Source organism: Microtus pennsylvanicus, chromosome 5, assembly GCF_037038515.1.
Source record: "Microtus pennsylvanicus isolate mMicPen1 chromosome 5, mMicPen1.hap1, whole genome shotgun sequence".
Classification (NCBI taxonomy): Eukaryota; Metazoa; Chordata; class Mammalia; order Rodentia; family Cricetidae; genus Microtus; species Microtus pennsylvanicus.
The window spans coordinates 56,624,927-56,651,766 of record NC_134583.1 but is presented as its reverse complement, the minus strand read 5'-3'; the positions used below and the strand labels follow the sequence as shown (position 1 = coordinate 56,651,766).

General features: G+C 41.1%; 1 protein-coding gene across 17 annotated transcripts in view; it reads left to right on the top strand.

Annotated features, from left to right (window-relative positions):
- Positions 1-26,840, top strand: part of Sox6 (SRY-box transcription factor 6) — a 551,747-nt gene that overhangs the window by 450,658 nt on the left and 74,249 nt on the right. For all 17 annotated transcript variants that reach the window (XM_075971960.1, XM_075971963.1, XM_075971969.1 and 14 more), the window contains 2 exons: positions 20,515-20,664; positions 25,892-26,075. In XM_075971960.1, coding sequence (XP_075828075.1) covers positions 20,515-20,664; positions 25,892-26,075 — 334 coding nt within the window. The remainder of the gene's footprint in view (positions 1-20,514; positions 20,665-25,891; positions 26,076-26,840) is intronic.

The window sequence follows — 26,840 nt, the reverse complement described above, 5'->3', positions numbered from 1 at the left end:
ACTGCAAGTTTTAAACTAGCCAGCCAGTTCTGCTGAGAGCAGCCACAGCTCTCCCAATGGAACTGGGCACAGTATGTGCTTAGCTTTCAATAAGGAGGTGTTAATTTTTACTTCGACAGCATATAAATCTGTAAGAGTGATATGAATATGGTCATTAGCTTTTACAGGGGATACTTTTTCCTTAGAGCCAATAGTATGAATGAGGCCATTCTTGGCAGAGGATCTGTATCTGGTATATTAAATAAATGATACAAAGGAAACCTGAATTCCCTTCTGATACAAAGCAAACAAAAGCTAGCTATAGACATCATTAAATAGAGCTAGGTGTAATGATGTATGTACATAAAAACATCAAGCTGAAACACATCACTCGCATGCTAACTGTGCACTGACTGAATATTGTGATGCTATGCATGTGTGCAGGTATGTACACGAATATACTTACATAGTACCTAGTTTCCGACATAAAAAGCAATTCATATTTAGCCTTTGTAAGAAATGTTTTTAACATTAACACTATATGTTTAAAGAAGAAATGAAAACTTGGGTAAACTAAGTGACTTGGACCAGGTTCCTTACCTAGTGACAAGGTGGGACTCTAGTAGTGATGGAATGTATCTTAGAATTTATTTCTCAGCGAGGCTTCTTTGCTTTAGACTCAGATGACTGGTGGTGACACAGTAGGAAGCCCCATACTGCAGGATGCATAACCATTTAGGAACTCCTTACACAATTTATTCCTTTCTTATGGTAGCATGTAAGTGAATGGAAGGTGATTTCATTACATCATAAAGGGGAAAATATTTCAAAGTCAGTGTGGTCTTCTCCACACCCCCAAGAAGTTTATACCCTTTCTCAAATTTCCAGCTGTCTAGAAGAAACTTCAAGCTGAATAGAATTGAAGAAAACTGAGAAGGACTGTGAGGAAACTCATCTTACTCCTTAGCTTTCTTTTGTCGGAGGAAACGCTTTGCGTGCTTCTGCTATGCGCGGTTCTATCCTTTGGAGAGCCTGGGGCCGTCTTACAGTTTGAGTTTTGATGAGTCTCCTGGAGGAGCTGGGGACTGTGTCCTTGGCCATCCCTCCCTCGCGCAGCCCTCAGATTGTGTTCAGCAGGTTGCTCGCCCGCAGAGGAAGCAGATGTTTGACCATACTGGAGTGAGCGCCTGCTGCATGAGGAGCTGAGCATGCCTCCTGACATCTGGCTGTGGCTGGGTCGCCATGCCTGCCTGGGGCCAGGGGGCCTCAGGAGCCAGGGCAAGAGAGCACCGAGCCTTCGCTGCTCGTCAAGCGATTAGTGCACTGGAGCAGCGATAATGCTGAATTACCGCTTGGGCGCCTCTTTCCGGGGAAGCTCGGGACAATAGGAGAGTCAGGAAGGAGCGCTCGCAGTAAAGTCGCGTTCCGAGAGACAGGACTGATTATGGAGTATTAAAGAGCTTTACTTTAAACGATTTAATTTACAAATAGATCCAGACAGTGTATGAAACTTCCAGAACCATTAGTGAAGCAGCTGAAGAGTTTTCTAATTTAAAGTGGCCGGGACAGAAGCGCCGGTTCAGCAAGCTCCATTTTTAGAGTTTGGGCAACTTGTCCAGTTGACGCTGTAGACGACAGGGTGTCTGACACAAGGAGAAAATATGCTGATACTTGTGGTGCTGGGGAAATTTTTCTAACTTGAGGGAAAGTAGACTTGGTAGGTAAGAAGCCAGCTGGCTCGCATGGAGCTTTGACTTCATCCACGTGAAGTCTGCATTGGCTCCCGAATGCCGAAAGCATCTGTTATGCCAATTTCCTTTATGATATGTGTTAGTTAAGCACAATGGATATGGAAATGGGGAGTTTAAAATGTGTTTTCTATGAACAATTGTCACATTATGTTGCCTTGCCTCTTACAATTTTTCTCCCGTAAGACCTCTGTGCTCTAGAACCTTCTTATAACAGATCACCACATCTGTGCCCCCAGGAATGTGTTGGGGAGGAACATTGTGTGGCTCTCGGTTAACCGCTCCCTTTCTATGTGATTTGTATTTAATTAACGCTGGTGAGAGGCTGGGGAAAGTGAGGGAGCTCCATTTTCCAAGTCTCACTCTGTTCAACTGGGAAAGAAATTTTAAAAAAGAAACAAAGTCCTCTTTTCTGAACTTCTCTCTAACTAAGCTATTTTGCAATGGGCCATTTAATGCTCAAAGGGACAAAGGTATTGCTTCACTCACTGAATTGTATCAAGCTCTTTCTCTGAGGCCCCGTTTCAAAACTCAGTAGGAAAAGTGCTTTAGCATGGCATCCCCAACGGATTATCACTTGATCTGCTTGAAGAGAAATGCAAGTAAATAAGAAATCAAACTTTAAAATAAAAGGAGAAATGCTGCCTATGGCATTCTTTATGCTTCCAGTCTCAGCAGCTCAGCTCCACACCACAGACACCCTCCTGGAGGGGGTGCTGGCCACCTGCTTAAGACATCTTCCTTACATACAGGATGTGCTGGCTTCACACTCCAGGGACTGTGAATAGTGTATAGTTGTGGGATTGGCTCAGACCTAGCACCAGAGCTCACAATAGAGAGGCCTTATTCAGGTAGTGGAGGCCTTCATGTGGCTCCTTGGACGTAGGTGCCTAAGTTTCCCATCCATTTACCAGTGGTCTTCAAAAAACAACATTTAGGAGTTGCAGAACAAAATGGACCTCTAGAATTTCCCTCTATGAAGACACAACCTATTAGTTCTGCACCTCCATCTGCTGGGCTTTCCTGCCCTCTCTAGGAGACCTGAAGGTCACTATATATCAGGTCAGGGCGAGTGACTCAAACTGCAGCATGTCGCATTTTGTGTAGCAGCTGGTTTGCTCTCTCAAAAAAAGAAAGACAAGCCACGAAAGTGTGCGAACAGGCTATGTCCTGCATGTGGAGCTCAGAGGAAGGTTTTGAGAGTTCTTTCCTTTTGTATTCCCACTGTGGCTCTTAAAGATTGATCTGACCCGGATTGCCAGGTTTGTGCAGCCGCTGCTGTACCCCTGGGCCATCTTGCCAGTCCTAGCTCGCTCTCTTCTCAAGCTTTCTGATCTATGACTTAGTGAGTAGCTTGGAGGTTTTGTGAAAGCAGCTCCTCCTAGTTCCACACGGTCCTCGACAGAACCAAGTGTCCACTGACTAACTTCCTCTAAACCCCGTTCTCCTCACCTGTGAAATGGGACTCCCATCTCCTACTGGGTGGTCATGAGAATTAAAGGAAACCAAAGGAGCACAAGGTCTGATACATGGTTGGTTGCTCACTATTCTTTGCCTCTGGATCTTTGTACTTATATTGTAATTCACTTATTCATTTAACAAACATTTTTAAGTCGTGTACGATGTCATTCAGTTAAACAAGCAGGCTAAGCAATTTCCTGCTTTCTTCTAGTCCAGGTGGAAAACCAAGCAATGAGCGGAAGTGAAGAGTGATGGGGCAGAGAGCACAGGGTGTTCACTTGTTATAGGTGTTTGCCCACTTACAAAACTGTTTGAATCTAGGCACTGAAAAATATTTTCAGGTCATATCTGCATCTGATGCTTCTGACTTCAAAAATCATAAAGTTCCAACATGGTGCATTCTAGTAGAAATCACAACCCATTGGCAATTAGAGTACTTTTTTTTTTTTTTAAGAAAAACCAAAGATGCAGAAAGAAAAAAAATTCACAAGTAAGATTGTTAAAGCCACAGATTTCCGTAGCTGGAAAGATAGGCCTTGAGTAGTCTCAACTGCCAAGCCCTACTTCTAGCCTGTTACTTGAACTTGAGAAAATTAACGTTCCCAATCCCCAAATGCTTCTGTTAAGTAGCTTTAGGGATGATGCTGGTGGGGCTAAGAAAATTCCTGTGGAAAGTTCTTTGTACACTGCCAAGTGCTATATGAATCTTTTGATTTTATGGTTGAAGAAATTGAGGTTCAAAGAGCTAGACTAGCTTACCTAAAGCTGCAGTGCTTATCAGGGGTCTGGGTGAAGGTACAGAGAAGTGCAGGTACCAATGCAACCATTGCTTCATATAAGCAAGTGATGGCTGAATTGAGAAAGACAACCAAGAAGACAGTATATCTTATGTTGTTACCTTTTTGGAGTGATATAGCTCCTAGGTGTGTGTGAGTGTGTGTGTGCACGCTTGCATGCTGTGCGGGAGAGTTTGCATTTGGTTCTACCGATCTAATTGTTTATCCATTAAAAATACCAAAGTAAGACTCCGCTATAGTGCTGGTAGTCTTAATAAATGATTATTTAGTTCACTTACACATTAATTTCCTAAATGTTTATTAAATGTCTACTACATAGTAAGCACCTTTTTCTGTTTGGGATATAGTAAGATCAATAAAACTCAACCTGTGCCCTCTGAGAGCTATGACCTAGCAAGCAATATAATAATTGTTAAAATAGATATGTTCCCAGTTTGAAATCACTGTGGGAGGAGGAAGTACTTAGCGCTGCCTGGGGAAGTTCTGGCAGACACTCTGGGTGAGATGCTGGCAGTATTGACTCCTGGAAAGAGAGTGTGGGGAGAGGGGTGCAATGGCAGGAACCTGAAGAAGATGCCCAGACAAACAGAGCAGCAGGGCGACGTGCGGACAATAGCAGCAGGCAGCGTGGCACCTTTAGAAGTATTTGGTCTGGGTGGAGTGTGCAGGAGCAATCAGAGGTGAGACTGGAGAGGTCAGCATGGGGTCAGAGAACAGCATGTCTTTCACTCAATGTGAGGGGATCAGCAATGCCTATAGTAGACGTGATTTTACTCACACCAGAAACACTAAACCAGTGTAAGGTCTACTGAACAACTTTAGTGAGTGCTATTCCTCTATTAATTTGATCTCTAGTTTTCATTTCCCATTATACTGGATTTAATAGTTAGGGGACTGTGTTTTGTAAAATTGATAGTCCCTTCAGAACAATGGTGCCCTGTGGCAAGTGACACTGTACAAATAGTGTAACGATACACGCTGAATAAACAACACTGGGGAAGATTGACACAAAGCCAGGGTCCAACCATTTCCTGGGGATTTGGGGAAATCCCATAATCTGCAGTTTGTGCTCAACCCAATCAAACTGCTTCTCAGTGAGCAGGCCTGGATACTCTTATTCCACTCAACATGTAACAAGAAGTTAAATCTGGAGAGAAAGGCTACGGTTCTTCTCATTGTTAACATGCTGCAACTCTGCCCCTTTCTGGAGTAATAAAATGTTCCTTGGCAGAGGTCAGGATCTCTGTCACTGACTTATTTAACAGATCCTCCTAACATCTGTCCTGCAGACTGCATACTTTATTAGCAGACAAGAGACCCAGCAGCCGCAGCCTGCTGTGTACCTTTTCCACATCCACACAGCTGTGGATTAACTCGGACTCACCAGAAGAAGATCAACCAGAAGGGACAGTAACAGTATTGGCTGATTCTAAAAAGGCAGGAAGGAAGAGCAGAAACAAATGTTGCCTGAGAATCATTCAGTGCTTTTAGGGTGACAATTAGCAGTCTGTTTGAAAAGAAATAAAAGCAGCTATTAAAAAAAAAGGAGGGTGGTCTATTCATATCTGTGTGGGAACCTAATCAGGCTCTGTTTTCCAACGTCGATGACTCCGCGTCATACCAGGTCTGCAACAAGAATGTGCCTTTTGTGCGCCGATGATGTGGAAATGATAAAACTTCCTTGAAGAGACATACGTGTTTATGTCACGAGGTGCCTTACTTGACAAAATGCTTTGTTCTTCTCATACTTTTCACACAGCATTTCATGCTGAGATGAGGCTGAAAGTCTCTGGTTAGCTAGAACTAGCTGCTGAAGTCAGACAGCCACTTTGTTTGGTGATTGGTCTTTCTGTGCTGTAGATTATCACACAGCATATAAGGAACGACAGAAAGAAATGCTGATGTGAACCCCTGACCCAAGACAGGCACAACACTGAAAGATTTTTCCTTCAAAGAGCTGCACAGAGACATAAATATTCCATGGTCCATTGGAAAGATGCTGTCTTAAAAAACCGAAGTTGTGATTTGACATCAGGAGTAGAGTTTTCTGGATGTGATACAGTAGGCCTAGAAGAGATGTGACAGTCAGAATGCCCTGCAGAATGCTAGGGCTTTGAATGTTTGACGTCTTCTCCTGATCCAAGAATAGGCAGTGACGACACTGAACAAAGTTCCTGTTCCCCAGAGAATAGCCAAGCGCTTTCCCTGTTACCAGAGGGGAGGGGAACGTTTATAAATCTCGCCACATTGACCCTTAGCATGAACATCTTATTTCTGTAGTGTGCAGCCTCCCAATATGGCCCCAAGGATTGGGCAGGGAAGAGACATTACTAAACATAGCCAAGGTGTGCTGCAGGGATTGGGCTCATTCTGTTCATGGTGATCTTTTACCTTTTAACTAACAAAGGGCCTATTTCTGGGCTTCACTGGAGCAAAGCTCAGCTAAGTGCCCTTAGTGGAAACCGCTTTCTGCTGTGGTCTTTCTGTCCTTTGTGAGTGACTAGTTAGACTAGTCTTTCTGTCCTTTGTGAGTGACTAGTTAGACTAGTGTTTTTGTCCTGGTTTGTTGTTTGCTTGTTTTCAGTTTTGATATCTCATCCCTCCTCCCGCACCATGTTAGGGATTAAATCCCTAGGCAGGTATCCTGCTACCACCGAACTACATCCCCAACCAATAATGTCCTCTCTCCTCCTCCCTCTTTTCCTCTCTCCCTCCCTTTTTCTCCCCACCCACCTCACCTCTGGCTTTCTGCATGCCAAGATAGTTCAGTTTACTGCAGAAATAACCTGTGGAGAATGTTCTGTCTGAGTCTCCACTTCCCACCTCTGAGAGACAAATGCCTTTTTGAAGATCACAGTTAGTGAGCAGAGGGATGACTAAAGGAGGTGGGCTCTGATGGCAATGACATCCTGCTGCGGAGAGCAACTTCAGCAATCTAACTTTTCTACATTTCACATCCAACCCTCTGTGTAGCTATCCTCGTTAGTCTGCTGTAAGAAATGCTCAAACCTCTCAGTGTCTACTGACAAGAAAGCAAGTTGTGTGCTGTTATCCACCATGTGAATGGTTTTTCACTATGACCACCACATACAAGGTATTCCCTCTCTGCTAATTAGAGAGTAAACCATGGGTATAGCTGCAAGGTGCAGTTGGCATATTTACATACTACAAAATATGACAAAGTTCTCCAGTTGGCAATAGTAATAATTTGCTGTTTAAATAGTGACAGCGGAATTGGCCCTGAAATAGGGCAAAACATTCACTCAAATTTAAAGAAAGTATAGAAGAAAATATGAGAAAATTAAGAGAATATTTTACATTATTCCTCACCGTTTACCTGATTCCTTACAGGTGAGCTCAGTCTACATCCCTTTCTCCTCCAATAGTTCTAAAAATGCAAATTTTAGTTTAGTATTAATATAAAATGGATTTTTAATAAATCTGTGGGTTTTAGTATAGGTGTGAATTGTGTTTACTAGCATGAGTCTGCTCAGTCTTCCAAACCGAGAAATAAAAAGCAAGTTCATCATGAAACTCGCACAATGTTTTACATACTAAATACCCATTTCCAATTAGCAGCATTTTTTCTGTTCAATAACTAACGCAGAAAGGTACCATTTAGAAAATGTTGTATTTTCATGCAATTTTTGTTTCTCATATATATTTTTAACAATTTAAATATTTTTATTTAGTTACATAGTAACCCATATTTGTCTTCATTCAGTATTGGCCTGGAAGCTTCATTAAAGATGGAATTTGAAGAACATCGAAGCCAGGCAGTTGTAGAATATTTTTCAAGCAACAACAGCTGGTTCCTTGGCAATCATTGTGGGCCCAGGCAGGCAGCCTGGCCTCTCTCCAGATTCCCATGTTGGTACTACTGAGAAATTTCCAGGCCAGCCATGTTGTTTTAACATGGTATTTCCTAGAAACCCAGAAACGCAGTGTTGGATCCAAAGTCCATTTCATAACATGTAAGACCCACAGGATGCGTCCTTCTGTCTGTCTGACACATTCCCCTTTCTCTGGTGCCTGGTACAACTTACTCCTACCACCCTGGATTCTGTGATTCCTAAGGGCACCTTTGTCACAGGCCTGCATCCACATATTGTCTCACACTGAGTTCTGTGCCCAGCATTCCTCTTGAGTTTTCCATTTCTTTCTGTTCAATACTATAACCACCAAGCATGCTGACACACCCAATTTTTTTAAAATATATTTCATAGTAAGTAACACAGCAGGATTGTCCAGATGGATGCTTATTTGTCCGTCTGTTCCCTGTCCCTCCCTACCAGAGCACTCCTCACTTGTGTTTTTCTAAAATCCACTAGTACCCATAGAGCCACACTCACAACAAATAATTTTTGGATAAATGGATTATGGGATGAATGACTTTATGTATGTTTGCTAAGAAACTGTACGCTCAAATATTAGTAAACTCACATTTATACCAAACAACACATGTGCTAAAAAATACAGATCCATGTGTGTGCGAATTAGTGTTTATGTTTCAAACCCAAACTTCTGACTCATGAATGAGTCTTTCTATCCTCTTGATGGAGTCGAGATGCACGAGCCTGGGGTTTTGCTCATGAACTCTGGCTTTGTGATTAGAAAGCCACAGGGGTATTACTGCATTCAGAAAAATGGATCTCTCAGCAGCGCCTGCTCAGCTCTTGGGAATGGGCATGGAGCGGCTTGCTTCTAAAATGGTGGTTTCCTCTTTGAATATCTTGTTTGAGAATGGACTCACCAGTTGTTTTAGTGACTTGATTTTATTTTGTAAATAAGGCATTGTATATTGATGTATTTTCTTTAGCATCACGAAAGAAAAGAGAAGAGATGGAGGGGGGGTGTGCTTTGCTTATTCTTAGCAATTGTACCACACAGCATATGTAGCCCAATGTAACCTGTGCAATGGGAGAATGTATCTCAGTTGATTATTGTTGTAGCAAAGCATTGGAAGTTCTGCTATCCGATGGAGTCTGGTTTTTAAAAAGGTGTCCTGAGCTCCTCTTGTATCCTCTTTCCTTCTTATGGTCTCTCTTCTCCTCCACACCCAACACATTGCCTGCCCCGTTTGTTGTGAGTCAAGTCAGAGAAGCGAGTTACTGAATGCTTGAGAAGCAGACAGGAGGACTCCAGTGGGGCTGCTCTTCCGCATTCTTTCCTCTGTTGACCTTCCTGAGTTGCCTGCAGGAAGTAGTGAATCAAATGCAACAAGCCCTGTTTTCCAGCGCCTTACAGTAACTTACTTGTTCTATTTTGCTTTAGGCTATTATAGAAAGACCAAGTAAAGTCTCAGGTCTACTCTTACCCGAGACACATTTTCACCCCTTTATAATTGCATAAGCTTTAGTTTTAAAAATCTGAAAATACCTTAACATGATTATAATTACCTTAACCTAATTACTGTGGTGGCACTTTTAAATATGTACATTTAAAAACAAATATTAAAAAAAGCGTTCTCTAAAACAAATTATTCTTCGATATCCACAGAGTAACTCTTAAGTATTTTCAGGATAAAATTATCTCTGATGAAATGTACAAATTCTGTTTGCAGCCCCTTCCCTAAGGGAACAGAGGACATGGAAGCACAAGCACATATAAAGGTGGTTGGGGAAGACCACGAACCTGAGTCTGGATTTTACTCTTCCTGCTGCTTGACAGCTGGTGTTTTTAAGCAGACCACTTGTATACTCTGGACTTGAGATTTGCTCAGGTGTGCAGAGGAGAGACTAGAGGACGATACTCACAGTGATTGTGCTAATATCACAGTGCCCAGTGTTTCTGTGTAAGAAAGAACCTCAGTAAGACAGAAACAAAGATGGCCTCTGTATTTGAGATTCCTTTAGGTTTCTATTGCTGCAATGAAACACCATGACCAAAAAAGCAAGTTGGGAGGGAAAAGGGTTTTTGGCTTACATTTTAGCATTGCTGTTTATTATTGAAGGAAGTCAGGACAGGAACTCAAACAGGCAGGATCTTGGATGTAGGAGCTAATGCAGAGGCCATGGAGAAGTGCTGCTCACTGCCTTGCTTCCCATGGCTTGTTCACCTTCTTATAGAACCCAGGACCACCAGGCCAGGGATGGCACCACCCACCATGGACTGGGCCCACCCCATTCATCACTAGCTAGAGCTAAAGGAGGCATTTCCTCCACTGAGGCTCCTTCCTCTGATGACTTCGTGTCGAGTTGACACATAAAACCAGCCAGTACAGAGAGGAAAAGTGAAATGGAGAAAAGGCTGTTGGCAGAAATGGTAGCAATCCCAAGATGACACCAAATGGAAATGAAACGGGTTTAACGGCCAAGTGTGAGCAGGGCTGCTATTAAATGCCAGACATTGTCTTGTATAGTAGGAAGGTAGATTAAAGAAAACCCAGTCATTCTCTTCTTGAAGAGCTGGAAATTTTGGGTAAGAGAAAGACATGGAGAAAATAAAGGAAAGTATTGAGGTTTGAGGGGTGCATGTGGTGGGGCAGACGAGAGAACAGGTTTCACAGAGAACCACACTTTGTTTTGAGATGCAGAGGTAGGTAGAATTATGACATACCCATGTGGATGGGGGAGAGCTCATGGGCTCCACCCCTAGATGAAGAGCAACAGGCAGTTCATGACTACTGAGAGAAGGAAATTTGGTCACACCCTACAGGGACGAGCCCCTTAAATGGTTGTTCAATACCAAGTGATCAGCTCTGAAAACCATATACAGACAAGAAACACTAAATGGAATCAGCAGGTTGTATGTATGCATTTATTCACACACACACACACACACACACACACACACACACACACTTCAATAATGATTGAAGAAAAAGAGGCCATGAATGTGAAAGGGAGCTCGGGGAAAGTTATGGAAGGAGTTGAAGGGAGGAAGGGAGGAAATGATGGAATTGTAGTTTAATTAAAAATGGAAAAAAAGAAAGGCAAAGAGTGTAGGATAAAAGTATGCAGAAAGGCAAGGCTGACTTGGCAATGAACTCAGTACATAGAATGAAAGCTGCCTGACCCCCTCTATTCCTTCTCTCACCTTCTAGCCCCACTGGCAGGGTTCTTTGGCCTCAAATATTAATGGACTAGCCACACACAAGTTCCTTCTGTGTTGAAAACAGGGACTTCATTTCTGTCCTTCCAGAAAACCGCAGCTGTATTTCCTGGATCATTCTGTTGACATTGAAGGTTTATGAGAAGTAAAAGTATTTGTAAACCTTTCAAGTAATTATTTTTAAACTCTCCCTTTGCCCCTCCTTCAGTCAGAAATGACTGCTACTGGCATATTTTCCTCTCTGCTAAACAAGCACTAAATCAGGTTTCTTAATTGCCTGCCTCTGTTTCCACCTCTTCACAGCTGAACTTGTCCAGTTTTACAGCATGGTTTCCTGGGTAGGCAGAGGAACCCAGGGGATGCCTGGAGAACTGAGCTAGGCTTGGGGCATCAGCCAGGTAAAGAATGTCACTTCCTTCAGGATGCGTCCCTCTCCTCCCCCACTTGTTACTTCCCACTTCTGCTGTCCTCTTGAGCATTGCGTGACACACCAGGGTGGAATCTGTTAACCTGGGTCTGCACTAGGCCTGGGCTCTAGGTATTAATGGGCATAAATAAGCAAGTAAGAGTTGAATCTGTTGCTAGTAACGGTGGTATGTGGTTTTGTTGGACAGCGTATGCCTTCCCTTCCTTTCATCATTAGCGACCAGTAGGCAGCATATGCTTGAAGGAGAATTTTCCTTTTGTTTTGAGACAGATGTGAGCAGGGCACTCTTTGTCCTTATTAGATGAAATGACATGCAAGGAGACTCTGCTCCAAAGAGAATTTAGAATGTATAAAGTTATGCTGTGATTTTTGTGCTGATTTTCCATTTTTGGAAAATACTTGGGGTTGTTTAGACTGTCTATTGAGTCCCACTGTTTCTACCAACATTCTGCATGGTTCTACTCTCTGATCTGTCAGTCTGTTGAACTAAGGGGTTCTAGGTCTTTTAGTGAGGCTTAGATTGCTTGAAGAGGGATTTGTCTAGATGATGCTGGCTGGTGGTACTGTTAACTTTTCTCTCACTATTTGGGCACTGTGGAATGCCATTTATAAAGGAGTCGTATCAACTATCTAGAGGTGTTGTTGACTGCTTGAGAACTCGGACCAGTGGGCACATCAAAATCTTTCTTCTCCTTCGACAATGATCCTTGTCTGTTGGCTAAGAACCAGATATGGGTTTCACTGCAAGTCACTGTTTAATTATTTAAAACAATTTGATTTTAAAAGAAGAAATGGGATTAAAGGTGATGCTGGATAGTACAGATAACTATTTTTCCTATCTAATTATAATGAAGATTAAATAAGGCAATAAATTCAAATATTTAGCACTGTACCTTAGTTTAGTATTCACTGTGTAGTTGCTGAATGCCATTTGTGGATGAATGGGAGAGATCTCTAGGTGCCGGGCAGAATAGTTACGTGAAAATGATGTGACTATGGTTGAAAAAAGCCTGGTGCCCCCTCTCTGTGGTCTTCTCTACTGGAGATCTTACATGATACAGAATGTTTTTTATATGATAAATGTAGATTCATCATGTTGCCACTCATATAGTTTGGCATTACTTTAGCTGTTTTGGGTACAAAGCACAAGGGTGGTGGCATGACTCTGACAAAGTGCATCAGTCAGTGCGTGTCCCAGAAGATTCTCAAGCATTTGGCCTTAAGACTGAGTTAGACTGGTAAAAGCCATTGCCTTGTGTGGAGTCTGCACAGACTTGCTTTTGAAAATATCACTAGAACACCGAGATGAGAAAGGCCTTCCTCTGGCTGGTCCTGAGATCTAGAGAGCTTCGTTAGAGGTATATAGTTTGTAGGTTTGTGCACTCCTCAGAGGATTTTCTTAATCCATTTGTGTTAAAGGTTGATGAGTGGCTAGTAATCACATGGAAAAGATGCTGACTTCTCTTTCTAAGTCCTTGTCTTCAGAGATAAATTCTAGGATTATTAATGTAGCCTGGCACTGGGCTGCCTATTTATATTCCCACCGAAAGTCATATGCTGAAAGCCTTAATCCCCACACAGTGATGTCAGAAAACCAACCTACAGGAAGTGATTGGCTCATGAGTAAGGAGCCCTCATAAAAGGAGTCCCAAAGAGAGCACTTACTTTTTCTACCATGGAAGGCAGAGTAAGAGGATAATCTAGAAGGAAGCAGGTCCCTACCATATGTGGAGTCCTGTGCTTTGGCCTTGGGCATCCCTGCCTTAGGAGCTGTGAGAAATGCGTTTCTTTTATTCCGTCACCCCACTCGTGTTTTATTGTGGACCAAGGCAAGCCTGCAGCCACCTGTGCCAAGCCTGTCATGCACTGGGCAGCCCTGACACGGTGGTCTTTAAGTCCCCGACAGCTTGCTGTTGTTTCCACCCCAGAGATAGAGTGCTCAATGTTTTTCATTCTAGAGGGCTTCCTGTCAATCTTTCTCCCTGGGAGCCTTTTTTACTTACATAAAACATGTCTTCCTTGGAGAAGCTGTGCTGATCCTCCAGAAGTTTCAAGTGCCTCTGTTAGGGAGTTTCTTGAAATCCTCTGCTTGTGTTTTTCAGTGGTTTCTAACTTTAACTTTATGAGCCTGTCTAGGCAGCTGTGTTGTATTAGTTTCTTATGAAATCAGGTGTTGTTTCTGAGTGTCTTGTTGACGCATTTCTGATGTTTAGTACAAGGCTTAATTAATAAGTATGGAGTAAAGTTTGGTCAATGAACAATTAATCGATGCTGGAAATATGTTTGGAAGGTGCAAGGATTGATCACATAACCAGTGTCTACTTCCAGTGACATTCTGGTAACTAGGAGGTTCCTCTAGCTCTAGGAATAAACAGTATGGCCTTGGGAAATAATTCAGCTCATTTGAACCTTGCTTAACCAGTAGAATGACGATGTCAGGCTAGTTTAAGCAATATGCCCCTTCAAGGCTCTGTGTGTCATTGCTCCCCTTACCCAAGTTCCAATGCTAAGTATGATGTTTAAACCTCTGCTAGTAAGGATGGAGCAGTTTTAACAATAAAGTTAAAAATAATTTTTAATACACTATAAAATATAAGCACTTTTATAATTTTGAAAAGTTCAAGTAGGTTCAATTTTATGTGCATGTCTTTTGTACGTATTTCTGAAAAAGTATTTCACTATCCCTCCAAAAAAATCACTAAGCATTTTACAAAATTGCAATGGAAAAAAAAAATCTGCATTTACCAAAAAGTCTTCACCAAGTTGAAATATTTATGGGACTTTTACTCAACCTGTGGCCCACTTTTCTGTATTGTTAATTTCTCAGACCTCAGCTGTGTGTGGTTCACAGTCATCCCTAGACTGTGAACTCTGGCCTGAGAACCCTGCATGGAATGAAACTCTTATAAACCATATGAGCTACATAATCAGAATCTGACCCTCTCCTTCCGAACCCTCTAGTCTGCAAAGGGATTTTCTAACTAGAGCTATATCATTAGAATAACTAGTATTTTTTTATTCTCCCCCCAAAAAGGCACAATACCAGAAACATGTCAGAGTTCTTTGTAAACATACGAAAAAGGAAGGCCTGGCGCTCTTCCTTCGTTATGCTCCATCTGTTATCTGTGTGACGAACTTTGGCAGCACCCCTCAGTGGAGCTATTAGTTCTTTAACGCCTAGTAAATATGCTATCAAATTACTTTATTTTTTGTTTGTTTGTTGTTTTTTATAAAGCCAGTTTTAAAATACACATTTTTGTTAAACAAAATAGTTTTTAAAATTTATGTTTTAATCAGTACTTAGGTTGGTATATAAAGTAATGGATCCCTTTGAGACCTGTTCATACCTCTGTGACTTAAATTTCATTTTCTTTCTTTTCCCTTTCCTCTCCCACTACTCATGTGAAACAATATAACATAGCAAAGACTGAGTGTATATTCCCTTGGCTTTATATTTCTTAGAATTCTACATTATTACATTTTTCATGAAATATAAAATGTGACTTTGTCTCATTTGCAGCAGCTTTTCAGTGATCTATGTAGTATGTCAATTCAAAAATAATCCTTGGGTACTTGTTACTCCTAAGCTGCCGTCATTAGTGTCGGGCATTCAACAAAAAATAGATCTCTCATGTCTTCAGGAAGTTTACAGTCTGTCAAGGATAGGAAGCAACACATGCTTGACCAGCACAAGTTTCTGAAGTGATGGACACCACAGGAATGCTGCCAGTCAGAGGTTGGAGAGCTCCATTTTACACCTTCAGGGCTGAATGCTTGAGCCTTTGGATCCTCCACTCCCAGTGCAGAGCCTTGCATGCAGAATGCATTCAGCCGACAGTAGCTTAGAAAGTGAACTATGAAATTGCTTTGTAAATACATGCCTATTTGATAAATTGCATTCTTATTATCTAAATCAAATCTAAAATCTCCAATTTGAAGGTGATAATTACAGCTAAATGATTATGCTTCATTGGGTAGAATGTGATAAACTGATTTTCATGGCTGCCTGCTTTCTTTTTGTTGTATTCCATTTTCTGAGTTTTGTCTCAAAGCTTGTTGTACTGAGTCTTATTGCATCCTGCTGTCCACCCCACTCAGTGGCTCTTTTCCCTGACTCCGGTGCTCTAGGAATCACAACTCACAAGAACTGGTTCTGAGCAGGATGAGTTTAAATGGGTCTTGTTACATTTAAGTAGAACTTATTGAATATGGGTATGAAATGGTTGTTAGAACTTCAGAGAAAACAATTAATACTGCCTTATTTCTAAAAATTAATTATGTTTTCCAGTAAATCTGAAGGTCATTTAATTGAGTCAGATATTTAGAATATAGACTTATTTCCAAAGATTTTTTTCCCTTGAATTATTAGTTGCAGCTCTCTGAAAGATTCAAGATTGAGTAAAACAAAATAGGCTTTCTTTTGATGAGGCGTAGATTCTTTGTAAGAACCTGTATCTTTAAGACATTATGGCTCTTTAATATCCAGTTATAGTTTATAGCTCCCAAAAGTAGCCAATGCATTTTCTATTTGTAGCTGCCTCTATCCATGTCTTTCGGTATCAAACTTTGCTTTGCTGGCTTAGTCCAAGCAGAAGGTTCAGAGAAGTTGTTTACTGTGTCCTACCAACTTGTTTTGATTTGTTTATTTATTTATTTTTGAGTTATGGTCTCATGTAGTTCAGACTGACCTCAAACCTGGTATGCATGAACCTTGAACTCTTGGTCTTTCTGCCTCTACTTCCCAAGTCCTGGGATGACAGACATGCTAACATGCCTAGTTCATGCACTGCTGGGAAGGAACCCCAGGCTTTGCGCATGCTAGGCAAGCACTCTGCCAACTGAGCTTCATGCTCAGCCTTGCTGAGTTTCAAAAGAAAAAGATCCATTAAAGTGAAAAAGGAATGAAACTGCAGCCTTTCCTTTGGCTAAATTATAGCAGTTTGACTCGTACTTGTGAATTTTTCTTGCCACTGAGTCATTGCATATAGAATTAAGAAACTTTAATTCCTTTAGAGGCTTGTTATATTAGAAAAATTGTTCCAAAGAAAGCAACAATCATGACATAGGCACATCTGGCTCTTGCAAATTATTCTTTATTAAGCTTTCATTTAATTACATGTGCTGAAAGGTCTGTTTTTGATTACTATAATTTTTTTTATTTGTCCATCTGAATGATAGTAATGCTGGAAATTATATACAAACCACCTGTTTTTTCTCTTCTACTAATATGGCTAAGTGTGAGCTCTTTTTTCTGTAGTTGATGAACGAGGAAGCATTCTATATAGAAATCTGACCATCAAGGTACTGGCTTAATCTTGATTATAAGAGGAAAAGAAAATATTTGAATGATGTTTTTAGGTACCAGCAGTGTTAAGACTGTGATATCCGACTGTGGGTTAACCACGGCAAATTACACATTCATTTATTACCACTTTCACACAAGTCCTAATACAAGGACAGTTAAGCATTAGATGCGGCAGCCTTTGAGTACAATAGAAAGAGAGCTGGTAAAAGTTTGAGTGGCATGAGAAATTGATATTTGAGTTATAACTGCTATCAGAAAAGAAAAGGGTGATATGCCATTGAAGGCACAGATAGGAGGAGAATGGTCAACAAAATGACTGATTGAAATCAATAAAAGACGGACCCTCAGCCTGATGCATGGTAAGGCTACTGAGTCCTCCCACCATTCATTAGCAGCATACAGCCCAAGCAAGGGACTGAAAGGTTGATCTCTTGAGAAGCTGTATTTATAGGTTTTTGTCTTGGAACATCAGTCCTAATAATAGTGGCATTCAAACGAATCTTCAAGCTAAGACGAGGATTTGAGGGTATCCCTTTAAGAACAAATAAAATGGCCCAGAGTAAGAGAAACAATATGTGAGTGTTGACACTTTGGATTCTCTAGGGAAAAAAAGTCTACTTTCGACATCATAATTTTATAATGAATCCTGCAATTCACTAATTGTCCCCCTACAGCTAGACTTCCCAGTCAGCTCCTGGTGATGTCACTTATGTTAGTCAATGATCACCAGAGACTTTAGAAGTCCTTCAGTGAGAAAGTGTTCAGGGGCTGGAGAGATGGCTCATTCATTAAAGGCTAGGTTCACAACCAAAAACTATAAAAGAAAGAGCTCAAACGATTAAAAGAAGAGAGAGAGAGAAGTGCAGAGATCAGAAAATGAACAGAAATCCAAAACCATCATTATTATTACTCAACAGAATAGTGAGCAAGGTGCTATAAAGAGAAACAGTCAGAACAAAAAGGATCCTTAAAATCGTGATGGTGGAAAGTTCATAGAAGTCTTAGAATAAGCTGATGGAAATAATCTGTCATAGAGGAGAATAAAACATTTAAGAGTGTGAGATAGAAGGAAAAACTAAAACCAGAGGGTTCATGAGGATGTCAAACATTTATTAGTGTGAGTTGATGGGGAGCCTCAGAGTGTTTCCTAGAGTTGAAGCATGTGGTTTTATACATTGGAAGAGCTAGGCTCCAGACCAGTGAGTTCAAAGTCAACAGGCAGACAGCCCTCAGGAGGAAATCTCTGCACTTGGTATACAGGAAAGAAGGGAATGCTGTCTCAAGTGAAAACTGATTTCATGCAAAGAATCTGAGATCAGAATGACATCAGACTTCCTTGGCAATAAGAGTAAAAGGACAGTAAGTCATTGTCCTTGGAATTCTGGGAATAATTTTTAACTTAGAATTCTGTATCAAGGGAATATAATAATAATAAGTTTCCTGAGTCCTTTGTTCCTAAAATACTAACCTCACGGGCACTTTTCTCAGGTATTTCCTGGAGGGTATGTACTATCGAAAATATGACAATTAACTAAGAAACAGGAAGCTATGACAGACAGAAAATGGAATCAAAAATAGGAGAGACAAGGGGAATTCTGTGTAACACTGGTCTAATGAAGAGCTGGAGCAAAAGTGTAGAGAATTCTAGAAGGCATCTCTAAGAGGTGGGAAATGTATACAGTGATTAGCCATATATTCAACTGTATTGTATTGAGGTTTCTTGGTCTTTGGGAGAGTCTGAATTCCCCATGATAGTTCTAGAAACCAGAAAGAGATAAATGAGAGATAAAATGATAAACAATACACATATTAAATCTAACAAAGAGCTAAAGAGAAGAGTTACCGCTGAATTTAATCCATATAGTCCCAACTACTTGGGAGACTGAGACAGGTGGTTCCCAAGTCCAGGGTATGTCTGACTTTCAGAGTGAGTTTAAGTTTAGCCTGAACAACTTCGTGATGATAGCCTGTCTCAAAATAAAATATTGAAAGAAGTCTGGAGATATGGCTAAGTGGCATTACCTAGCAATCCTGAGGACCTAGCTTCAATCCTAGTACCAGAGAGAGGGGGCTAGGAGAGGAGAATGAAATATAGTTCTTGTCATAGCTCAGCTACGAATAGTGCCAGAGTAGAATGAACAGTAAGACTGTCTTAGAATCTCTGACATTAACACTAAGCTATTAGAGGGACACATGAAGGCATATATAGCTGGTGAGGTAGAAAGCTAAGCTTTTATCCTCCTGTGTGAGAACAGCATATAAACATATACAAATGAGATGATAAGTAAGAAAAGTCAACCAAGTTGAAAGGGAATGGTCTCCTCAAAGTAGGAGTGAGGTGGGGAGGGCAATGTGGGGATGCCAAGGTGATCAGGTATGGTTGTAGAGGCTTTACCTTATTTAAGGTGACTGTGTTGTTGTGATTTTCTTTTTATTTAAAGGCCTTAAAGTAATATTGAATTTATTAAATAATGAATAACATTATTTTGATAAAAGTTAAAATTATCTAAAAGTGACATTGGCCCATATTTCAATCTTGAGTCTACATTCATCTAATTCAATATACTTAATGTTGATCATTTTAAGATGAATAGTATCAGATTATCTGTTTACTTTGTCTCCAGAAGAGGAGTGTTGAGTTAAGAGCAGTGGGGCTGTGTCCCCAGCACCCAGCCGCCCGCACGGCTAGCTTTACCCGAAATAATTACACGGAAACTGTATTCTTTTAAACACCGCTTGGCCCATTATATCTAGCCTTTTCTCGGCTAACTCTCGCACCTGGACTAGCCCATTTCTTATAATCTGTGTAGCCCATGAGCTGGCTTACCAGGAATGATCTTAACCTGCATCTGCCTGGAGTGGGAGAATCATAGCGACTCCTTGACTCAGCTTCTTTCTCCCCGCATTCTGTTCTGTTTACTCCGCCTACCTATGTTTTAACCTGTGAGGGCCAGCCAAGCAGTTTCTTTATTGCTTAACCAATGAAATCAACAGATTGATGTATGACACTCCCACGTCAGAGGAGCACTTGTGAGAGGGAGCAGAGGATGGATAAGATAGCAAGTACTTAGAAAGGACCCAAGAAACAGCAGTTGAAACAGAGGGAGATAAGCCCAGAGTTCCAATCCAAAGGAGAACGTGGGGAGACACCAGCTGAGCTGTTCTAGCCATAAAGGGGACACTAGCTTGATTTTTTTGTTTATATGACTTCCAATCTGGCTGTACCCTGTCAATGGTCATTAAATACTGCCAAGAGAAAAGACTGAGAGGGAGGTGGCTGCTGGTGGACTCTATGGGCATAGGGGCAGCACTGATCTTCAAGGATCTGCAACCCCAGAGAAATATGGGAAGATCAAGGACACTCAAGGAAATTCGGTTCAGTTTCTTAGTTCACAAGTGGACACGCCAGATATTAAAGAACATTATGTAGTGATTTCAGCCTCTTAGAAGGGATCTCATAGGCTGGTGTGCCAAACTCCTTTTAGTACAATTGAAGGAACCGAGTTCTCGAGAGACCAGTCTTGTCCCAGCCCATGGTGTCGTTGCTGGAACACTTACAGTACCATGCTTCTCATTCTAGTCCTCTTCCTTTCTGAGTTACTTGATTTTTCTTATTTTCCTCTTTAAAAAAGTGAGAGAGGAATGCAGGGTTGTGAGAGATGCTATCTGGCAGCACGGTAAGTTTTCCTGAGCCTGTCCCAGCCACGTTTAATGAGACCAATGGTCGCCTTCTCTGTTTTGCAGCAGCTCTATGCCGCTCAGCTGGCCAGCATGCAGGTGTCACCTGGAGCAAAGATGCCATCAACTCCACAGCCACCAAACACAGCAGGGGCGGTCTCACCTACTGGGATGAAAAATGAAAAGAGAGGGACCAGCCCTGTAACTCAAGTTAAGGTACTTGCTTTGCAGGATTATGGAAATGGTTTGGAAAATAGCTTTGTAAGAAAGGTGGTGAAGCGGGCTATGCTGGGAGTAAGCAGCCCTCTTTATGGGGAACGCCATGAGTGAGCATTGAGAAACAGGTGCTTGCCTTTTGATAACAATAGTGCTATATTGTGAGATCCTACCCTAACTCCGAAAACTCACTCCTCAAAAAAATCTCTCCCTTCAGAGTCTGGATTTCATTTTTTAGTGTTCACTGGCAGGAATGGCTGTGCTTTTATTGTCAGTCTTTGTCACAGACCTGCAACACTTATCCACATTCCTTAAACAGGTGGGGAGCCCACTCAGCGTATCAGAGTATGACCTAGGATCCCTGAGAGGATCAAAGGGGATCTAATGCTGGACTTGGCGTAGCTTTGGGGCACTCTGTTCTTCAGAACTGGCTGCAAAGCGGTGCTGAGGAATATCAATGGCTGGTGGTGCTTTTGACCATGTCATTACGACAGGATAAATGGGCTTTCACAGTTATGGGTAGAGTGTTGATACATGTTTTTCTTAACTGATTTTCAGTGTCCTCAAACTGGTCCCCTGGGGGCGGGGGTACTTGGTGACAAGGGCTATAATCAGACACTTCAAATCTGGCCCCTTCACAGTACAAGTTGCTTGGGGGGATTGTTTCTGCTTCCTATATTGAATTAATAAATTCACACAGTTTGGAGAAGCAGTTGCTGTATGTAAATTGACTGTGAACTTGGAGAAGTGTGCTAAGTGTGAATGCATGGTTGTAATTTTGCAGAAGTACTGCATGTAGGGAGTTTGGGCAGTTATTGAATCTTCACACAGCAAACAGTTGAGAGTAACCGATATCACTAGTGGGTGCTCTGCAGTCACTGAAGCTGCTTGATTTTAGTAAATCGCAGATAGCAATATTGAGATTTCAGAAAGTCTGCAAAAATAATGGACTCCAAGTATTGAAGACTAAACACATGAGCATCCTCCAGACGACCTGTTTGTGCTCCATTCACGAATATGAACTTAAAGATTCTCTAGAGAAACAGGGTGAAATTACACTTAATTGTTAGAAATCTTGAGCTGTCACAATAACACAGGAATTGTAAGTTTGTAGAAATAGATTGTTTTATATTCCAAAAACCTATTTGTGAATCCAAATCATAGCACAGCAAGCAGCTCAACCCAAGGACTAAGTCTCTTCATAGTTGTCAGAGAAAGAGTATGTGAAATGCCAGCAACTCGGGCTATTTGGGTATTAAATATTTTAACATGAAAAAGTCATTTTGTAATTTAAGTTGGCCAACTGGAACTGTACCAAACCAAGCCTTTACTGGATGAGTAAATGTTCCCTGGCTAAATTCAAGTTTCTATCTGCTTTTACCATTCCAGCTCTGTGGGCCAACAGATTTTATTACTCACTTGACCACATGCAAATGCTTAGGCATAAGAGTTCTGTATGGTTTGACTTGACAGTATTTTATGTTAGTAACAAAGGAGCCATTTCTTATACTTCTTAGATCATATATTATGGATGTGAGCAGAAATATATAAACCAAGACATAAAGTGAGCATTTAAATTGAATGTTCCTATTACTGAAGAACTTCTGGAAGTAAACTCAGTCTACTAACTGAGGAGATTTCTTCACCCAAATTCGTCGTGGTCCTCACTCTAGCCATTTTCCCTCTATAGAGAATGGTCATGCATGGTAGAGTGAAATATTGCAGGGCAATGTTTGCTGAAGTTAATGAGATAAACACAGGGTTTCATCTGTTAAAAGTCTGTCACTGTAATCTGGGAGTTGATAATATTATGGGCCTTACATGAGGCCATATGTTCTCTATCATGTAATGAGCATTCTATAAATGGTGGTGGTAGTGGGGATCCTCACAGTGGTCATGAAGAAGCAGAAGTAGGGGATGGAAGTGTCTGGTTACATAGTTCCACAATGAGAAAGATCCAGAATTATTGAGCTGGACGGTGAGTATCACCTATCAGCTCTACATACAGCAAAAGCCTTCTCAACCTGGCAAGGCATTCTTTGTCCCTGCAGCCTTTCCCCTGACAAACATTTTGTGTTATCTTAGACTGGTTGGAGGGGTATATAATTAACCCCATCAAAAATGTCTCAACATTTCATGATCCTTACATAGAAAGAACATAAATGTTTTCTCAGATTATATATTTAGACTGATGACATGGTCTTTGTCAATTTTTTCTAGCTTGTAGTAGAGTGATTTGCCTGCATCTTAGCCACCTCTAAGTTTTTTCTTATCTTATCTGCTAGCTCTATCATCCGTGTCCATTTTGAAATTGGATTTTTTCTTCCTTATTTGTACTTTCATGTTTCTGTGTAAGCCCATCGTTATTAAATAGATGCTACACATTTTGAATTCCACAGTGTTGACTGTTAAAGTGTTTGCATCTTTTTAAATATCAGAAATCTACTGAGACACAGAACCCCTGGATCCTCTTTGGATATACTTTTCATATTTGTTCGTCAGGTTCAGAACAACCAAGAATCTCAGGATAGTGTATCCCCATCATGAGGCAGCAACTTCCTGGACACTTTACTTAATGCCCTGTATGTGCGTCCAAGGACCGTTGCACTGTGTTCTTGGGAGAGTAAGCCATTCTCAGTCCTTCATGAATGTGCAGTCATTTGCCTACTCTCTTCTTCACTCCCCCCACACTCAAGTTGCCTCCTCATACGCACTTGCTGATCAGCCCTAAACTAAACCTGCAGTCCAATCTTTTGCAGCTTTGTAGCATTCTCTCTCTTTCTCTGCAGATCTGACCTTGCTGGTACCCTGCCTCAAAAGTTCTGCCTACATTAACATTTATAACCTCTGAACTCTCAATTCAGGGAGGCTGCCAAGCTACCTGTACCATTTACCAACAACTCCTTCTCCATAGTAACGTGGACCAGTCTAGAATTCACTTATTTCAGAAATTGCTGTCCCAGGATCTTAGCATCGATGTCTGAAGAGCACTGCCTAATAATCAGATCCTGTCTGGAGGGTGGGTCTTTAACCTCAAAAGTAAACCCAATCCTGTCCCTCTAACATGATTATAATAGAGAGCATTTGACATTAATTGTGAGTTATAAGTAATAAGTTAGAGATATTAAAACTGAAAAGGGTGTTATAAACTCCATATTTTCAAGGAAATTGAAGAAAACATCAATAGAGTAAGACAAGGCACAGAAAACGTAACTAGTTGCCTACAAGTGATAAGTGCAGCACTTTAGATGGGATTAGTGGCAGTTTCTACACCTGTAGAAGGAAAAAAGCAGTGAGAGAGAAGTCACAGGACAGAACTCTGCAAGCTGAAACACAGGAAAGATGGTCCCGGAATGGCACCGGAAAGGGTTTGTCTAGCACGTGCAACTAGAGGACAGAATTGGATTTATGTTTGAAGAAATAATAGCTGAACATTTCTTTAACTTGACAAAAACTCTAAACTCAGACATTTTAGAAGTTTAGCAAACCCCAAATGAAGGCAGCATAGAGAATATGAACCAAACAGCATATAAAGTGCTATGATTCCAATATTCACGAAGGAAGAGACTAGTTTAAATATCTTTTGAATTAAGGGCAAAAAGAAGCAATTTAGTTTAGTACATCAGATAATTTTGACATTCATAGTGGATCTAATCTTGTTTCCCCAGAACATGTCCTCTTCTAAATATAAAGTGTATTGCAACACAGATGGGACAGAGCACTTGTTTCATATTAATACCAAACAAACCAAAACAAACAACAACATAGACCATCACTACATTAATATACAAATGATTTTTCCTCTGCTCATTTGGTAGAAAGGGAGGTGGAGATTTGTAGTCCAATAAATTAGACTCAAATTCTTTTCTCCCTTGATGGCCTTGGAAAGATGCTTTTCATTGTTCTGATTTTCACCTTCCGGTTTGTAAAGTCTGAGTAGTCTAGCCCATCCTCCTGGTGGCATCGGTGGCTGAGTGGGCTAATGCACTGAGAGCCTGGTGTGATGCTTGGTGCACGGCCACCTCTGGGCATGGCCCTGCTCTCTGTCCCTGCTCTCCCTCTCGCCTTTCCTCCTCCAGTGCTGTTTTCTGGCACATCTGTTGATTGACATCCCGTAGTATATGGCCATCTTTTTATAGATGGAGAAATAAAGCCTCAGTGAGGTCACATGTTAACCATGGGAGAGAATGTTCTGTTACCAGATGCCGTTGTGTATTTTCAATAATGTCATTGAAAGCAGGTTCTCTGTGCCCTCCCAGTGACAAAACAGAATCTGACATTTGCTGATGATTTTGCTTCAGAATGCAATAATGTAGATCTTAACATTGAACCTTTAAATCACATACTCATATCCATATTTCTGAAATGATTATTATCTGCAGCTCTTTGATGGTAGAATAAATGAGACAAAATGAAAAAAAGTTGCTTAAGTTTCGAGTCACTGGCTATCCTAGAGTTCCAAGCCAGAGATGGAAATAATGGGTTCAGTGTGGAGGGATATGGTCTTAAAATAGACATTCCATAAATATATGTAGCAAAGATTGTAACAAGACATCACTTTAAACATGAAAAATAAATTGCATATAGCATAGCATGTAAAACATAATTATAATGTATGCTTGCTCTTCACAAAAATTAATTTTAAACATGAATAGAGACCAGAATATAAACCACGAGAGCACCCACACCCAGAAAGCCACATAGAAGCCTGTGGTGTGGCATGGGACTCTGAGAGCAGGGGCCCTGGAAAGCAAAAGAAGACTCTCCATGTTTCCATTCTAAAGTACTTGCAATTGTTTGATTTAAAATATATATTAAAAAATTAGCTGCAGGGACTATTTATAGTCACAGGAACTTTTCTGAGAGACGAACACAAAAGCACTACAGAGCTACTGAAATTTTAAATAATTCTTTGTAAATGCCCTAGGTTAATTTAGATCCCTGAAAACACATTAGGAAATTAAGCTGTAATGTGAGCTAATTCAGATTTTAATTTGGCAAAAAGAATGATCCAACTACACAGTTAATGTAAATAGAAGCATAACACAGGGAAATTAATGAGGTTCCTTTCGATGAATCTTCAAGGAGGTAGATAATTAGCTTCTTTTGTTATTGTTGTAGGAGAACGTGGCATTGTCTCGGAGGTGTAAAATAACTGTGGCTTACTAAGTGATAATGTGCTTCATTTGTCTTTTTTAAAATAATTATTTATGTTAAACTCTTGTAGGATGAAACAACAGCCCAGCCGCTGAATCTCTCATCGCGGCCTAAGACAGCAGAGCCTGTGAAGTCCCCAACATCTCCCACCCAGAGCCTCTTCCCAGCCAGCAAAACCAGCCCTGTCAACCTTCCGAACAAGAGCAGCGTCCCCAGCCCCATTGGAGGGAGCCTGGGGAGAGGATCCTCTCTAGGTAAATGGGACAGTCAACTTCAGGAAGGGACCTATGACCTAGAACAGAAGCATGCTGGCCAGGATGCCTTGCCCTTGGGCCCTGTGTGCTCTTTGGGAAGGATAGTGATATTCTTTCCACCGAACCAGAACCCAACTTGGTATCTTGGGTGACTAGAACTTTTGAAAAATGTCTCAAATCCTGCTCGGATCCATTTTTTTGAGATAATAATGGATCCTGGCCATTAGAAAAGTAAGGAGGTGGTCTTAATTTTATCAAGATTTTGCCTAAAAGTAATTCTGTAAGGACATCAAGAACTGGCTTCATTCAGGAAGCCATGTCACAAGGTGCCTTTTCCTTCTTGCTTTTTCAAGACTCTCTAGAGGTTTTCTCACAGCTGTTTGAAATTGTGGAGCAAAAGCATGGGTTTTACAACAGGACATGCCTCAACCAAAAACCTTCACTGGCTGGTGTTGTGGCTCTGGACTTTAGTATTTCCTAAACCCTACACCTACATGGGGAATAGTATTGTGTAGGCCAGAAGAAAATAGTCTGCCTGACAAGGGTCTTGCAGTGTCCAGCGCATCGGAGCTCTATTTTGAAAGACTAGGATAGGTGAATCCCAACACATTCATGTCCTTGGGTAGAATGAAGCAATAGGCAAGAAAACATTTGTCAGCAGGAACAAACCAAATGCATTAAGGATGTTGTTACCGGACTCTTCTTGTCCCTTGCTTTCCAAATAAAGGTAGTGAGATTCAAAGAGGTTGGGAATCCGACCCACCA